This window comes from Platalea leucorodia, assembly GCF_965183815.1.
Source record: "Platalea leucorodia genome assembly, chromosome: 18".
Lineage (NCBI taxonomy): Eukaryota > Metazoa > Chordata > Aves > Pelecaniformes > Threskiornithidae > Platalea > Platalea leucorodia.
Window position 1 is genome coordinate 5,605,231 of NC_138840.1, and position 16,419 is coordinate 5,621,649.

At 56.6% G+C, this 16,419-nt stretch overlaps 1 protein-coding gene across 5 annotated transcripts in view; it reads left to right on the plus strand.

Annotated features, from left to right (window-relative positions):
- Positions 1-14,548, plus strand: part of FHL3 (four and a half LIM domains 3) — a 31,684-nt gene extending 17,136 nt beyond the window's left edge. For 2 of the 5 annotated variants that reach the window (XM_082329831.1, XM_082329828.1), the window contains exons 2-6: positions 9,664-9,848; positions 9,929-10,103; positions 10,722-10,891; positions 11,073-11,259; positions 12,541-14,548. In XM_082329831.1, the coding sequence (XP_082185957.1) occupies positions 9,693-9,848; positions 9,929-10,103; positions 10,722-10,891; positions 11,073-11,259; positions 12,541-12,692 (840 nt within the window). In that variant the 5' untranslated portion in view covers positions 9,664-9,692 and the 3' untranslated portion in view covers positions 12,693-14,548. Of the gene's footprint in view, positions 1-6,625; positions 6,743-9,663; positions 9,849-9,928; positions 10,104-10,721; positions 10,892-11,072; positions 11,260-12,540 lie in introns of those variants that run through there. The other 3 variants (XM_082329829.1, XM_082329832.1, XM_082329830.1) reach the window with 3 other exon arrangements.
- Positions 14,549-16,419: the final 1,871 nt, after the last annotated feature.

Sequence of the window (16,419 nt, forward strand, 5' to 3'; positions counted from 1 at the left end):
TGGGGGAAGAAGTTTTTCCCAATGCCCAACCCAACCCTGCCCTGGCGCAGCTTGAGGCCGTTCCCTCTCGTCCCATCGCTTGTTCCTGGGGAGCAGAGACCGACCCCCCCGGCTCCAGCCTCCTTTCAGGCCGTTGCAGAGAGCGATGAGGGCTCCCCTCAGCCTCCTCTTCTCCAGGCTGAGCCCCCCCAGCTCCCCCAGCCGCTCCTCCCCAGCCTTGTGCTCCAGCCCCTGCCCCAGCCTCGCTGCCCATTGCGTTTGTTTCTGGAGAACGCTGACTTCACGCAGGGGCCCTGTACCTCGTGCGAGGTTGTAATCGCAATGATGGCTGCTGTTATGGGGCTGTAGCACACAGAACAGGGAAACAAGTGCTACGACAGGCAGGTAACATGAAGCACCTTATCTACCCATTTGAAGTTTCATGTACATTTATATATACTCTCTTCATGACTTTCTTCATGAAACCTCATCCAGTTATGATCCCTTCCCACCACCTTTTCTTGTCCATCACTTCATGATGACACGGGCAAAGAAGGCTCACAGATAAATTGTACTACTTCTAAGCAACTGTCCAGTTAGCCTCTGCCTAGACCTGGTGTGAAACTTGGGGCCTGGAGGCCAGCCAGGCTGCTACGTTGCTGATACGTTAATTTGTTCTGTATGGTCGATGACTATCTTTAGGGTTTGTTTTGTGTTCTTGCATTACTGTTTGTTGTCAGTAGGATGATGGTTAACGTACGGTCTGCTCAATATGTCTGAAAGGCCTGTACAGCCCCTCACAAGCAACAAATTCCTTATTCTTGCCAAATTTTCTAGTTGAAAGAGGAAAACTAAGGGAATTTGTGGATTTGACATTGGCAGACTCTCATGATGTGATTTGTCAAGCACCTACTAGCCCATGGCATTTTTGCCAGGGCTGTTGAGGCCGAGGCACCGCAAGCAGCTGGGAATAGTGTGTGTTCCCACGTCGGGGATGCAGCGTGAGCTGATGGTGCGGTCCAGCGCTGGCAGCATCTTCGCAGTGGCGCTGGAAGTGCTGCTGCCGGGCTGGTGTTATGCCCGCTGGCTGTCACAAACGAGGAAAGCCTGAAGATTGTGTGCACTCGCTTTCAGTACGCGCTCCAATGTTTTTGATATCACTGTTACCATAATTGAATGGGAGCATATCCTTCTCTCTTAAACGGGATGACTAACGTGCTTGAGAGAAGGGAGGAGTTCAGAAAGCAATTGCGCGCCTGTGCCTTGCTCCTTCTTAAGAATTGATACGAGCAGCCGTTTCCCTGGACTGTGACTCCTGCTCCTCTGATCACACCGAAGCTCCTGTGATCAGTCACGCTCCCTGAAACTTGGCTCCAGCATCTTTCTTCCTATTATGGTCACCCTGGCCATGTCTGCAGCTGCTGCCCTGCAGCCAGTTACGAGCTTCGGTAGCAAACTTGCTTGGTGCAAGCTCTCGCTGCCAGCAGGCTCCTGCTTGGTCAGCGTTGCCCGTGGCAGGGGAAGGTACCTGCGATGTGGAGCTTGGACCAGGCTGTCTCTCTTCTCCCAAGCCTCTTCAGAGACTGGCCAGAATCTCTTCTGGCGCATTTTTAAGCCATCTGGTAAAAGGGACTTTGGCTGGGGAGAAGGTTCTGATGTGTTTGTATCTTGCTCCTCTGCTCTTGGACGTCCTCCTTCAGTTAAGTGGTCTGTTTGAATCACGACAGGTCCAAACTGCCCAAATGGTTTCAATTCCTGACTTCCTGTTGAGGGCGCAGAATTTGCTTATTTTGTATACATTTCGAATAAGATGAACAGCTGATCTCTTGAGCAAACATTCCGTTTTAATGTCAGCAGAATGCCACAGGCTGCTTGTTCTGAATGTGTCCGAACAGCTCTGCTGCTGTTAGCTGCGCCCGCGGTCCAAGCTCCCCTCTGAAGGGGGAGGATTTTGTTCAGAACGTGAAATAGTTAATTAACCCTTACAAGTGTTTAGTAACAAATTTTCAACTCTGAAATCATTCCCTCCTTTCTTCCTGGTCAGAGTTTTTCATTTTATGGTTGCGTAGTAGGGACTCAAGCTTCTTTCTCTGACCCTGGTAGAATTAACTTTCCTTAAGGAAAATAAGTCTAGAGCCAGGGCTGAATCGGCTGTTGCCTTCCTCCGTGTCAGCCTGCACCCTGCTGTCCCTCTGTTGGAGGTTTGGAAGGTGGGTAGCCACAGTGAGGACGGGCAGCCACGGGAAGTCTGGCATTTCTCACGGGTGTTGTTTGAACAGATCTTCTGTTTCGCTTCCTCCAAACCACCTATCTTCGTGCTCACTGTGTGGATGCTTCAGCTCACAGCTGGATTCAGGGGACCTGCTCGGAGAGGAAGGATGTGGGGAGGAAAGGGACAGAAGTAGCTGAAAACCAAATGCAAAGCAAGGTCTCGGCCACAAGAAATTACAAGTCGAATCTCAGATGGGCAAACCCGCCTGGTTTTCCACTGTAGCATGGAAAATTGGATTCCCCTGCAACTGCGGCCTCATTAAAAAGAGATTCTTTCTTTAAAGGGTAGCGAAGGGACAAAAGTCCCAGTGTGCACAAATACTGGCTTAGAGCTTTGTCCCATTACCTTGTATGGGGATGCTGCCTTGTGAGAGCCTGACTTATTAGCAGCAGGTTTTCCTTTCACATAGGAAAAGTTTTGTTTTATGTTTCCTTATCTGAGGAGAAAGAATGAGGAATTTAGTACTAGAGGAAAAAGGTCTATGAACTCATTGGTGTTTTGAAACCAGAGCAGAGTTTTGGAGTTCCCTGGGACCCTGAGCTTCCTGAGGCGCAAGAGCTCACGGCCCGGGGGTGTCGAGATTTCTTGCAGACCCAGCCGGGTCGACTGGGGAGTCTGTAAGCACGGCAAGGCCAAAACTATGTCCACGTGCAGATAGCTGACTCTGAGTATGGACTCTCTGAGGTTTGTTGGCCTTCCTGAGACACCTGGCCAATCACTTGTGGTAATTCAAAAATTTAACTTAAACTTTAAAAAAATCATTGCTGCTTTCCAGATCTTTTGCGTATATCTGGTCTGGCAGAACTCAGCAGGTACTTAGACCAGGCATCAATGGTCATCTTCTTTCCAGAATCAGCCTTGCTGGTGTTACAAGAAAGCGTAAAAGTGAGCCTGGTCTCCTGGAGATGGTGCCTCCTGGAGATGCATCCCGTCACCTCCTCCTCTGTAGAATAATGCTGATAGAGAAAATAAATATTAGCACACATGTTGTGCCATGTCACTCATGTATAAAGTGATAAAGATGCTTCCTGCGTCTCATCCTGTGTGTCAGCCTGTTGTCTGAGGCAGAGGGCACCTCTTCTTGCACTTACCCTAGTCGGGCTTTGTCTCTATTAGGTCTTCCAGTGCTCTCCTGGCACTCGTAACCTCACTCTTCAGCGTCTCCTCTCTGCGGGAAGCTGCTTTTGGGTAGGACTGGGCCCCGTGTACCTGCCCTTAGCGGCACCCTCCTGGAACCCTCTTGCTCCATGCGTAGAATGTCCTGAGTTGGAAGGGACCCACAAGGATCATCGGGTCCAACTCCAATTTGCTGTTGCTCACCTTGGACCGGGCGTGATGTCTCAGTCACAGCTGTGCAAACAGCGCAGTGCTTCCTTACAGGTGCCTCGGGGCAGGCTGTGGGCTGACATCAGGTTTAAGGGTAAGATCAGACATCTGTGGGACAGTTGTGCTTTCAGCACTTACCTTGATCTATAGGCAGAGCTGTCAGGAGTCCATGTGATGTGGTTTTGCTCTTTGGAGGGCGGGCACCTCCGAGGTCTCTTCTGAACATTAGGAAACCCTCAATTTGCCATCCTAAGATGCTGTTAAAGTCGTGCAACAATCTAGGTCTACCTTATGACTTGTCGGATGCTTTAACAGTTTCTGCTACCTCTTCCTCTGAAAGTTATGGGCATTTTCAGGAAGCTGCCTACCTTGCTGAGCAAGGGTGATTCTGACAGCACTTATTTCATTTGAAATGCAAGGTGTTTCCTTACAACTGTGCCAGCCGTTTTGCTAAATCTGTTGCAGAGCGCGGAGCAGCCCATGACTGCTCTGGGCAGGAGGTTGGTCTGCCCGTGCTTGGGGAAACGACTGCGGTGCAGCTTGCTCAGCAGAGCTCGGTATAGGCACGTGTGTCAGCGCAATATCCAATATCCAGTCCTGCAGTATAGCGGTGCGGGTGGGGGCTGTGTGGCCTTACACCCAGCTGATTCATTTGTCTCCTGCCTCCTCCTCCGAGGCCAACTGTAAGAACCAACTTCTCCCTATGTGTTGGAGAAATGACCTCCTCCCGTTGTGCTGGTGGGGGGGGAGCTGCCAGGGCAGGTCCATGGCTGTGCTGATGGTCCCTGCGAGGACTCTGCCCCTCGCCGCGCCAGAGCCCCCCGGAGCAGCCCTTCGTACTTGAGATTTCCGAGCTGTCCGTGGGGAGGCTCGGGCTGGAAGGCAGCTCGGAGGCGAGATCTGAAAGCAGGATGTGACTCACTGGTGCTATGAGCAGGCGGGTGAAGGCTTGATGCAACACCGCTCCTGGGGGTGCTCCGTGCAAGCTGGGTCCGGCTGGGTTACCCTGATGAAACACTCGGCACCTTTCTGGCAAGCTGCCTCCAGCCTCTCACCCAAAGGCAGGATCTCCTTTAGCAGCAGATGGGGGATGTTGTTACAACTGCGCCCGGTCTACAGCCGCGCTCGTGGGTTTGGGAGCAGAGCAAGAGGGTACGGACAGAGGCAACAAGCGTGAGGAGGTGCAGAGAAACCCGTGCGGCACCCCAGGGCGCCGGCCCCGCTGCCCGGAGAACCTGGGCTGCCCGTGCCAGCCCCTGGCTGGGGCGCGCGGTGACCCTGAGCGGATCCGCAGAAGTGGTGTCGGGAAACACGGACTGAAAACGTTCCCAGCCTAACAGAGGGGCTGGAGCTGCTCCTCGGAGCAAGCAGCTGGTTTCCCTTTTAGGGTCGGCGGCAGGCAGAAACAATTTCACGCAGATTCCAGGACCCATAATGGTTCTGGAAAGCCAACAGGAACAAAAAGCGTTCTTCTCCTCTTCTGACCTTGGAGCGCACTGAGAACTGTCTTCCAAAGCCTTGTCCCTGGATGGTTTCATCCGTACATGGGGAACACTCGCCTGTCCCAGCGAGGTTGTGCTTTCCCTTCTGCCTGTCTGTGTAGGTGTGAACTGCGACTGCACAAGCTGTGCTCAGAGCACTCCAGGGAAGATGAGAATAGGCAGGAACCTGACAGACGGTCAGAGGCAGGTCTATTCCTGTGTCCTGGAAAGATTAAGTGTTTCCCTAGGAATAGCCTTATGGGTTGCTCTAGGATCACTTCATGGAGCAGCTGGTTGTGACCTGACAACGAACAACAAACTGGTGTGAAGTTACACAGGGTTATAGGTTCACCATATACATGAGACCTCTCGCTGAAGGAGTTCATTGTAGCAGGAATCGTCTCAAAAGGCTGGTTAAACTCTGAAGTCATTGCATGTAACAGAAAGCCTGGCCCTGGACAGTCTGTGCTGCCTCCTTTGCATAATAGGCCCCCGGTTTATAGACACTAAAATTAATGTAATCATCTCCTGGGGCTGTTGCTAAGCCATCTGCTGTGTTGCTGCGGACAATGACACCGGGGTGGTGTGAGGTGCATGTTACTCTCTAATTAGAAAGTGGACTCTGCTGTGCGTCCTTGACAAATTGCTGACCTTTCTCATACGTGAAGCTATTCTGAGCTCTGTTCCAGACTGATCGGATTTGCATCCCGGAGCACTTTAAACGCTGTTTGTGAGAGGAGCTCTTATTCCCAAAGCTGTTTGTTCATGGGCACAGGAGAGGAACTGAACTTCCTTTCCTCCATGAGCACAGCTATATCTGTCAAAGGGAAAGGGTAGGCAGCTGGCAGGCATCTATCTGGTGTTTATTTTTGCCCTCAGCCAGCCAGCGAGACAGCTGAGAGAATGCCCCACATCCAGCTCCACCGTCCCCACGTACGAGGGACCTGCTCCAGTAGACCTTGTCCCACAGGGACCGCAGCCATCTGGGAATGGGCAAGCAAGCGCTCTCCTTGCAGCTGGAATCCCATCATTTTAGGGCAACAGCTTGGTTAGTATTTGAAGGCATTACTTGCATCAGCCTAGCACATAGCTAATGTTGACAGGGTGGTGCAGACTGCGGAGTATGAGCACGTGCTAACTAGCACGCATAGTGGCTGCCTGTGTTGTGCCTTCTAAATCTGAGCCTCAATTAACATTTTTTTTAATGCATTTTAAAACTTCACCTCTTCATGAATGGAGACAGTTTCCAGGTTCCTCATTACCATCACAGTAAGAATTGTGGGCTTTTGTACTATTTCTTTTACTCTTGTTTCTTTTGTGCCACCTTCCTCTTCTCCGTGAACTTGGTCTCCGGCAGTGCCATGTCCTCAGGGGCGAAGATGCAGAGTTTGCTTTGGCGTTGCACAGGGCTTTGACACCCCTGCCCAGCCCTGCATGCGAGACCAGAACAGAGAGAGCAAACAGCTTATCTAATACAAATAACCCTGAGCAAACTTCCTGGGCCTGTTCTTTTTTTCTGTGGAAAAGGCAGCGTGGAGTCTGATCCCATATGCTCTCATAGCCGTCTCCGCCACGTGACGCTCTGGGGACTTGCTCTGCTGGCGGTCCCTGCATCTGCCAGCCCGCCCGGACTCCGCAGCCTGGGGAGCAGGAGCCTGGCTCACACGGCGTGCAGCAGACATAGGTAGACTTTGGGGAGAAACGACTCAAAGCGGAGGCAAGCGTGGCACGCTGCTTTAAGGGCTTCCTCGGGCTGCTTTAAGGGCTTCCTTCATTTTCAGAGGGTTTCTATGGTATTCGCTTCCTCTTCTGTGGTTGCTCTGTGTTGCGCACCCCGCAATGAAAGCGGCGCGGCGGGGCACCCGCCGGCGCTGCCTGCAGCGTTGCCGGTGAGCTGGCCAAAGGCTTCGGCCAGCACAAGGCTAGCTAGGGGTCCTGGTGGGCTCGGGAGTGCCAGCTGCCCTCAGCAGTGGAGGAGAGGAGGACTGGCACTGCCAGGGGCCTGGGTGACAGCGTTTGGGATTGAAACGTTCCTGTCCTGTCACTTTTTTTTTTTAATCCCTGTTGCGATTATGGCGATAGCTCAGATGCCCCAGGGAAGCAGGGCTTGCTCCGGCCGTATCACGGCCCTGAGCACTCGCTGTGGAGCTGGTGCTCACACCCCGTCGCTCTCCTGTGGTTTGGTGGCTGGTCCCGAGGGCACGGGTGGGACCGGGGGACGGCGCGCGCTTGGGGCAGCAGCACCTGCCTTGTCAGGGTGGCTCAGGGGTGCGAGAGCCCCAGCAGTCCTTGGTGGGTTTATCCTGCCCACCTCCTGCCTCTGCGACACGGGGAAATGCAGTCCCTTGCTTTGAGTTTGGGGACCGGGGCTCATGGAGGGACAGTGGCTGGGTCGGGCGCAGCCGTGCTCGGGAGGCTGAGTCCGTGTCACCGGTAAAACCCCAGGCTTCTCCCATCAAGTTGTTTTTCCTTCCCTCGCGTTTTCTGATGTCCTCTGACCCTGTATTACAGGACCACAGAGATAAAGCGCAGCCCATTGAGCAAACATGGCGGCTCCCCGGCGGTACCACAGCTCCCAGGGTAGGAGTGCTCATTAGAGGCCCTTTTATTACAGACACACCTTGGAAAGTTCCTTTCAACAGGGCTGGCAGGAGGAGGGTTATTAATTTGATTTTCATTCTTTGCCAGAGAGAAAGGTCCCGGGTGGCTTCAGGGAGTGAAGGCAAGTGGGGCGGCAGAGGAGGAGGCAGCGGGTGGAAAGCGGCCAGGAGCTGTGCGGGGTGCCGGGGGCGCGGGAGCTGCTGCCCGGCCGGCTGAGCACCTCATGGGGTGCCCCAGAGGGAGGGGGCCCTGGGGGCCAGCCCAGGCTGGGGACAGAGCTGGGGCAGCAGGTCCATTGCGGTGCCCTGGCCTTGGCACCCGTCCGGCTTCCCAGTGCAAACCGCCCTGAGCGCCTGCCCCGTCTCCAGTAACAGACTGGAAATTGCCCAGCCCGGCCCAGGCCGCCTTGTTCCACGGGCAGCGAGCCGGGGGCTGCCGGCTGGGGCTCTGGAGGACAGGCTCAGCAGAGCAGTGGCCCCAAGCCCGTGCTGCTCGCAGGGGCACGCCGTGGAGCTGCTCCCGTGGCCGCAGCCACGCGCAGCAGCCCGCCGTGCTGGAGGGCATGGAGCGGTCAGCGGAGCAGGCGACGGCCGGGGCAGCAGCTGGGTAAGGAGAGTGTCTGAAAAGGGACTTTGTTCCCCCTCTGTTGGTCACGTAGCCATGTGGGAACACTAGATTTATTCACCGGCAGTCCTATCGGCACATACCAGGCTTGACAACAGCTGGGAGCTATGTGGCTTGACCAAGAATAGCCCTGGGGAGCTCGCTGCCGTGAGTCAGAGCTGTCTGGATCGGCTCCTGCCCGGCAGGCTGCCTCCCGGCGTAAGGGAGGTGGCCGCTGCGGCCGGGGAAGCCGCGAGGAGGGAGGCGCAGAGGGTGGCGGTGAGCTCCCTGCCCCATTACGTGCTAAACTGTAGATTGAGCCATAACAGCTCTTTCTGAAGCGAGTGGGTTCATGAAGAAAACTGCAGCGTGCAGCGCTCTGCAGCTGACTGCTCAGATGTAATTCCACGGGCTTGTCTACACTTGATAGCAACCTGTATTAAAGAAGGGTGTGATTTTGCAAGTGGAAAACTCCATATTTAGGAATAACCAGGTTAAACCAAACAGAAGGAAGATACTCTTGTTCTGGAATTAGCGCTCCAAAGAAAGTGAAATCGTTCCACAAACCTCTTCTCTGAGAAGGAGACAAGGAGCAACGAGAGACATCTGATCTCTTGTGTGCAAAGCCCCAACACCTCTTGCTTGTAAAACACCCACTTTCTCCCCAAAGAGCGTTTGTAGTTGGAGCAACACGTGCAAAACGGTTTGCTGGGATGTGGCTTCGTAGCTGGGTGCAGCGTGAGGTGCCTGATTTCTGCTTCCCTGTGGAGCAGCTGCGTTAAATTTCCGGAGGAGTTGCAGCCTTTGGAACGCTGACCGCCCCATCGGGCAGAGGGTCAGCTCGCAGGCCGTCAGGAGGAATCTTGCCGTTGGTCCTGGGCCATACTGGTGGCCGAGTGTGGGTCTGAAGGGCTGCTTGGTAGACAGATCTCCCTCAAGGGTGGCTGGCTCTCTGACGTGATGGTGGATGTGCACCCACGCAGTGTGCGCACGGTCCTGTTTTGGGTGCCAAATCAAAAGTTTTCATGAAAAAAAATTCTCTCTTTTGGTCGTCATTTCCACTTTGCTTCCCAGCAAGAAGGCAGACAGTAAGAAGCTCAGCTGCATGCTTACATGTCTAGGTTTCTCTGCGTGGTGCCTAAGTGCTCCAGCTGTTGATCTTGAGTATAAACCTGAAGCAAGATTCATCCCAGGTCCTGAATGCGTGCAGGCTCTTTTGGAAGCGCGTACGGCCACGGAGCAGGTGGAGCAGCTCAGGTCTGCGTCCTGTCCTGATAGCGGCCGTTTGTTGGCTCAGCGCAGGGATTCACGCTCCTTGCCCTCTGGAGATGGCAGGGCCGTGCAGGGACATCTCAGGCAGCGTAAGCTGATACTGAGCCAGCATCTCTGCTGATCTCTTAGCAGGTGAAGGAGGCCCTCAGACTGGCACCATGACAGAGTGCTTTGACTGCGACAACTGCAAGGAGTCCTTGTATGGGCGCAAGTACATCCAGATGGACAACGGCCCGTACTGCATCCCCTGCTATGATGCCCACTTTGCCAACACCTGTGATGAGTGCAAAGAGCTGATCGGCCACGACTGCAGAGTGAGTACGGGACCCCGCGGCTGGGCAGGGGGGATTCCTAGAGCAATCGGTCCCCTCCTCATCTCGGCTGTCCTCCCCAGGAGCTGTACTATGAGGATCGCCATTACCACGAGCACTGCTTTCGTTGCTTCCGCTGTGACCGTTCTCTGGCCGACGAGCCGTTCACCTGCCAAGGCGAGGAGCTGCTGTGCAATGACTGCTACTGCAGCGAGTTCTCCTCCAAATGCATTGCCTGCGAGAAGACAGTCATGCCAGGTAGGAGCGGGCAGACTCGAGCCCTGCAGTTTGTTCCTGGTCCCAGCAGCATCAGCCGGGGCTGCAGGGTCCCACACTAGGGCAGCAAGGAGGAGAGCTGAATTTCTGCTCTCCCGCCCCACCGTCACTACATAGAGTGGGCTGGGCACTTTGCTTGTCTGGCAAGACAGCAGGACCCCGAGCTGCAGTCAGCACAGAAGCTGTCTGTCTGTTTTCATGGGGAAGTGAGCTGGGGAGGAGATAACAAAGGGTTTCCTGGGCATTTTCTGGTGCGTGCTGACAAGAAGAGAAGGAATGACTGAAGGTGTGTAAGCGTCTCTGGAGATGGCCTGAGGCAAGGGAGCGTCTCTGCTTGGCCATTCTGGCACCATCTTCAGATGTAGGTTACAACAGGCGTCTCTGCCGCGGCCTGTGTGCCGGCGCTGGGGGCATGTTCCCGCAGCCCTCACCCTTGCGGCTGTGGGGTGGGCCTGGGGCCTCCCCTCTCCAGCTGCCTGCGGTCCGGTGCCGCCATGGGGAGGGCAGGCACAAAGCCGGGTGCGCAGGACCGCAGCTTATCCTGCACAGCCTCCTGTGTCCCACTCCCTCCTGTCACACTGTGAATGGCTCTCTCTGCAGGATCCCGTAAGCTGGAGTACAACGGCCAAACCTGGCATGAGCATTGCTTCATATGCAGCAGCTGCCAGCAGCCCATCGGGTCACGATCCTTCATCCCAGACAAGAAGGATTATTACTGTGTCCCCTGTTATGAGAGCAAGTTCGCTCCTCGCTGCACTCGTTGCAAAAAGGTATGTCTGGCCTGACAGCCCGAAGCCCCCGAGTTCTCTGGTGCTGGGACATGTTCCCCACTCCTGGCTGAGCCCCACCAGAGAAGGGTTCGGGCGCCAGCACCCTGGCTAGCCGCTGGCTGTGCGCCGCGGCCCGTTTCCCCGTGCCCATGCGTCACCAGTGTGCGCTCTCTTCCCGCAGACCCTGACCAAGGGAGGAGTGACTTACCGGGATGAGCCGTGGCACAAGGAGTGTTTCGTCTGCACAGGCTGCAAGACCCCCCTGGCTGGCCAGCAGTTCACCTCCCAGGATGACAACCCCTACTGCATCAAGTGCTTTGGGAACCTCTATGCCAAGAAGTGCAGCGCCTGCACAAAGCCCATCACAGGTGAGCAGAACGGTCCTGGTTACGGGGCGCTTCCGCGGGGCAGGGCGTGATCCGCCTGCCCTGTTACCCGACGTGCAGTGACTTCTCTGGGTGAAGTTGCCCTCTTGAGTGCACGTGTGACCCAGGCCCGTGTGATTCTGATACACACCTCCACCATGCAGGCTCGCTCAAGTGTCTCCAGGCACTCCAGGCCTCCCAGGGACAAATGCTGGGGAGCGCAAGGTGCCCTCAGGCACGTCCCCCCCAAACAACAACGGCAGCCGCTTTCCGAGGAGCCCCATGCGAGAGGATCTCTTTGTCGCAGTGGTCCTAGGGCCACTTGCGTCCTTCCATCTGCATCTTTCAAAGCGGTGAACTGTGCCCCTTGGGACGAATTCCTCTGCCCAGGGGTAAAGGCTCCCAAAATGACCTCTCACAGCATGATCTCCTGTCTCCAGCTTGCCTTGTTTGAGGCTGGTTGCCACGTCCTGTGGAAAGATTGCTCACAGACAGGGAAAGCCAGAGACTTCCAGCCTTAGCTGGAGCAGCTGCTGCTGCAGGGGGGTCCGGACCTGTCGTACCTGCTTAAGACAGGGAAAGTAGGGGGTCCTCTTCTGCAGAAACCCCTGAGAGGGTCTGGCCTCCTCCCTGTCCTTCCCCGCTTGACCTTTCCCTTTGCAACCCGTGTCTCTTGCTGCTGGGAAGGCAGGCAAAGCCGTGAATCAGCTGGTGACTCAGAGGACGACTCGGGCTGAGGACAGAGCAGCTCCTGGGCACCCCGCTTCCCGTCTGGTCCTTATCAGTTTGTCACAGTCCCGGGGAGAAGAGGGTCACAGCCCATGAATCCAGCCGCTGCCGGTGGAGGAAGGAAGCTGCCCGTGGAGCCTGTGCAGGAGCCCGGGCCTGGGCTGGTGGCAGGAGGGCTCTTCCCAGGATTTCGCTAGCACTGTCCTTGGAAGGAGCTGCTCCAGGCAGTGCTGCCAGGAGCTCCCGACGGCCCCCACATTCGCTGTGATGGTGCAGCTCCACTCCCCGCTCCTCTCTGAGGAGAAAATGGTGATTCTGGTATGAGGATCTCAACCCTGCAATATCTGGAGTGAAATCATTTTGGTCCTCTTCCCCCCCAAGAGTGGAGATTCGTATTTCAGATGTATTCGATACCGGGGGGTGTTTGGGTGCCACAGTGCAGCACTGTGTGCGAAGCCCTGACTCGGAGATGAACAGGTCCAAGGCTCGGTCTGTGCGGGAAGCTTGTCCCAGTTTCCCCAGGGATTCTAACGCTGCACTCTGTCCCTCCCGTAGGCTTTGGTGGTGGTAAATATGTCTCCTTTGAGGACCGTCACTGGCACCATAATTGCTTTAACTGCGCCCGCTGCAACACCTCGCTGGTTGGGAAAGGCTTCATCCCTGACAACGATGAGATCCTGTGCCGCGACTGCAGCAGTGACCTATGAGCCTCCGAGGACACCGTGGGGCAGGGGCTTTCTCTATTCTTCAGGGTCTTTGTGCCAGATACCCCAACAACATTTCAGGGGCAGGGCACAAGGCACAGGAGATGGGGGCTGACCCCAAACCGCGGTGTGTTCCGGGGGTTCCTGTGCCCCTCCTTGAAGGCTAGAGTACGCTATGCTATGGCTCTGTGCAGAGTCAAAGCTAAATAAAGTTGAAAAAGGAGCTTCAAGACCCCCCATTATTTACTCTTTCCTTTTGCTTCCTGTCTGACCAGGCACGAGCTGAGCCCAGGGCCCCAGCTGAGCAAAGGGCAGCAGCAGCAGCTTCGGCGTTGGGCTGCTGGATCTGCACGCTGGCAGCATGTATCTGCTCCCCTTGGCACAGTGCTGACTTTCCTCTTTTCCCCATGTGCTTCCCTTGCTCTGTGTGATATAAGGCAGCAGCTCCTGATCCATGCAGCTTGGCCGTGCTGGCCTGCGTAGCGGATGGCTTTGCAGCACGGCCTTTTTCGTACGCGCGGCTGGCCTGTGGCACTGCTCGACACGGGCGTGAAGGGCGCTCGCTGACCCGTTTGGGAGGTTTGGGAACACCAGGCTGGAGTGTTACCAGGAGAAGAGCATGTGTCCTGCCAGATGGGATCCACCTCTGGATTTCCGTAGCCGCCTCACCGTTTGCAGGCCTGACCCTTTGCTCTGCACGTCTCCGTGGAGGTGCTCTCACTCCGATGTGGATGAGGAGCTCAAATCGCTTGTAGATACGGGGCGTTCTGCCCCCGCCACCTCCCTGCCCCGTTCCTGTCCATCTGTGCTGTGATCTCCCGCGGCTGCCTCTGCGGTGCCTGAGCTGGAGCTGGTGGGTATTGCCCGCTGGTGGTCCCCCCCGAGATGCGCCTGGCTGAGCCCCGCAGAAGGGCGTGCTGACGGCTGAGAGCACCGAGGGCTTTATTCCCGCTCCATCCCTCTCATGGGGAACCATGGGCCAGGGGCCGCCTTCCTGAGCCCAGCCGCCAGCAGCACAGGTAACGCTGAAGACCTCCTGTTGATTCGGGGAGGGGAGCGTTGCCCGCAGGCTGTGGCTGCGCTCGGTGGCTGCTGGAGGGGAGGGTGTGTGGGAGCGCCGGGCTCCGGCGCGGCGGTCAGCCGAGGGGGCAGTTGGGGTGTCCACAGCCTGCTCCTGCCAGGGCTGAGTGTCCCCGCCGCGGCGGGCAGAGAGCGGCGGCTCCCCCAGCCGCACTCATCCCTCGCTGTGTCCCAAACGAGAAGCAAAGCAAAGGTGGCACCTGGGCGGCCCTGAGGAGGGGCTTTGTATCTCCCAAGACCCTGCATTGGCCCTAACGGTGCAAAATAGGACATCTTGAGCCATCCCAGACTCACACGAGGGCTTGAGCCATGCTTGCCCGATGGCCGAGCTGGCCTTGGGCCCCGCTAAGGCCCCTCTGCAGTGGGATGCTCTTGCCTGCCTTGTCTCTACATCCTTTTTGCTTCTGTCTTGCTGGGGCACTTACGCTGACCCTGCTTTCCTGCTTAGACAGCCACGTGCTTTTCTGAAAGCATCCTCTTCTGGTTTTTTTTCCTTTTGTAGTCTTTTGTCATGAATATCTGTCATTTTGTAACCAACTGCAGGATGAAGGGGCTAGCCCCCCCCCAGGCTTCACGTAGGAACAGAAAATGTTATGCATGTTGAAGTGTTATTATTTCTGTATTCAGATCCTTGTTGAACCCTCGTTTGAAAGCTTTGATGCAGGCAAATCAGAGTTTGTGTGTTTGCTATTCTGAGGAGCTTGGAGCAGTCTGTAGAAGGAAGTGTCCTAAACCTCAGCCTCCTGTGTATTTCCTACGGCTTTATATAATAAACCGTTTTAGTGATGCTTGCTCTCATGTGTTTCTCCAACAGCAGGCACAGGGCAGAGCGCTGCCTGAATCAGCGTTGCAGCTCTGTGCTCAGTCTTGTCCTCGTCCCTAAGCCCAACCTGGGGACGGCTGATCCCCCCCGTGCTCCTGCCTCCCCCTCCCCAAACCACAGCCCAGCTGTACCAGTCCCGTGGGTTGTGGCAGAGGAACCGCAGCTCCCTCTTCCCGCTGTGGGGCTGCAGTGGGTTCCTGGTGCTGGGGCTGCCTGTCTGTCCGTGCCTGCTGTCTGTCCGGGCAGGCTGTTGCGCAGGACAGGCCTGAGCAGGACTCAGCCGGTGCCGGTGCCGCACGGGCGCGATGCCTCCGGGCTGGCTGGCGGGTCGGGCTCAGCAGCAGCCAGGATGCTGCGCTGCCGCGGGAGCTGGTCTGGATGGCTGCGATACCGAATCGTATCCCGCTGTGCAGACAAGCTTCCTTCCCCCTGCGATACGTACTCCCCGGTCCGCACACGTAGGCTCTCGGGAGGAGGTTTGGTGGGGAGGTTGCTGTAGTCTCCAGTCGGGGTAACAGTGGTCTCCTTCTGGCAGCCTTCCCTGAAGCGGTGCATGCTCATTACTCACTTTTATCAGCCGGGGAGCCATTTATTCCCCTAACATCTGAAACTATTTTCCACAGATTCCTTTACATTTACTAACAGCTGCCACGACTTCCTCTGGGCTTGCCTGCCCCAGCCCCCAGCACCCCGCTCCGTTCCCCTGCACGGCGGCTCAGCTCCTGCGGCTGCCGCTCCGGCGGCACGAGGGGCACAGCCCGCGGGGCCCGCGTGGGACCGCGGCACCGGCTCTGCGCGTGCACATTCCTGGCTCCTTCAAAGGCTCCTGCTCTGGCAGCTAATGGGATTTTTAAAGTAAGATTTTTGTTGCTGCCCTGTGACCTGCGCTGGGCTCTGGTTTTGCTGGTTCTCGGCCTCAAAGGGTGAGCGAGCAGCTCCAGCCCGGGAGGGTTCCAGCTGAGCCTGTCCTCCAGCAGCAGCGCCACAAACCCTTGTTTCTGCAGCGCTGTTTCCAGGGATTAACCACAAAAGGTTTCTGTACAAAGGGCCCCCGGGCTCCTCTTTCAGTCAGCCTCAAGAGCCTCACGTTTTTAGCCAAAAAAGGAAATGACCCAGCTGCACGTAGCGCTGGAACATCTGGATTTTATCCCTGTCATGAATGGGTCATGGCTATGCACGGCCCAGTGCCTGATTTACGGGAGGGGGAGGGTGATGTCATGCACAAACATCCCCCGAGACTCCCAGAGTGCGGGTCTAAAACAGTCATGAAAATATTATTAAGCACAGGCGAATAGTGCAGGGGGGAGGGCAGGGCCGGGGCTGCTGCGCGGGGTGAGGTGGGAGCAGGGAACCTCGCTGGGAGTCCAGGGCAGCACTGGGGGTGGAGAAAGAGGCTTCGGCATTAACCAAACGTGCCCACGCTGCGCTCGCCTGCACCGCCAGCGCGGGATCAGGGACTGCGTTTGCAGCCCCGATGGGCAGAGCCAGGACCAAGCCACTGCCTGCCCCGGCCCCAGCGAGGTGTCCCAGAAGGGCTGCTCGCTCTGGGCCGGGGCGAGAGCCGGGGTGAGAGCAGGGCCCTGCCGCGGGCTGGCTGGCGCAGCCACAGGGCTTGGGCGGGGATGGGGACAGGGCATGATGCTCCCCGGTGCCTGGAAGGAGCCTTGTGCCATGGCCCAGGGCACCAGAAGCAGCTTGGCTCAGCGGTGACGGCGGCTGCTCGCTGCTGGCCGTGCAGCGGTGCCCGTGCTGGGCGCGTGCCGGCTGTGTGCTTCCTCCCCTGGAGACGGACACGGCTGCTCCTGGCGCGGGCTCACCGCAGGCAGC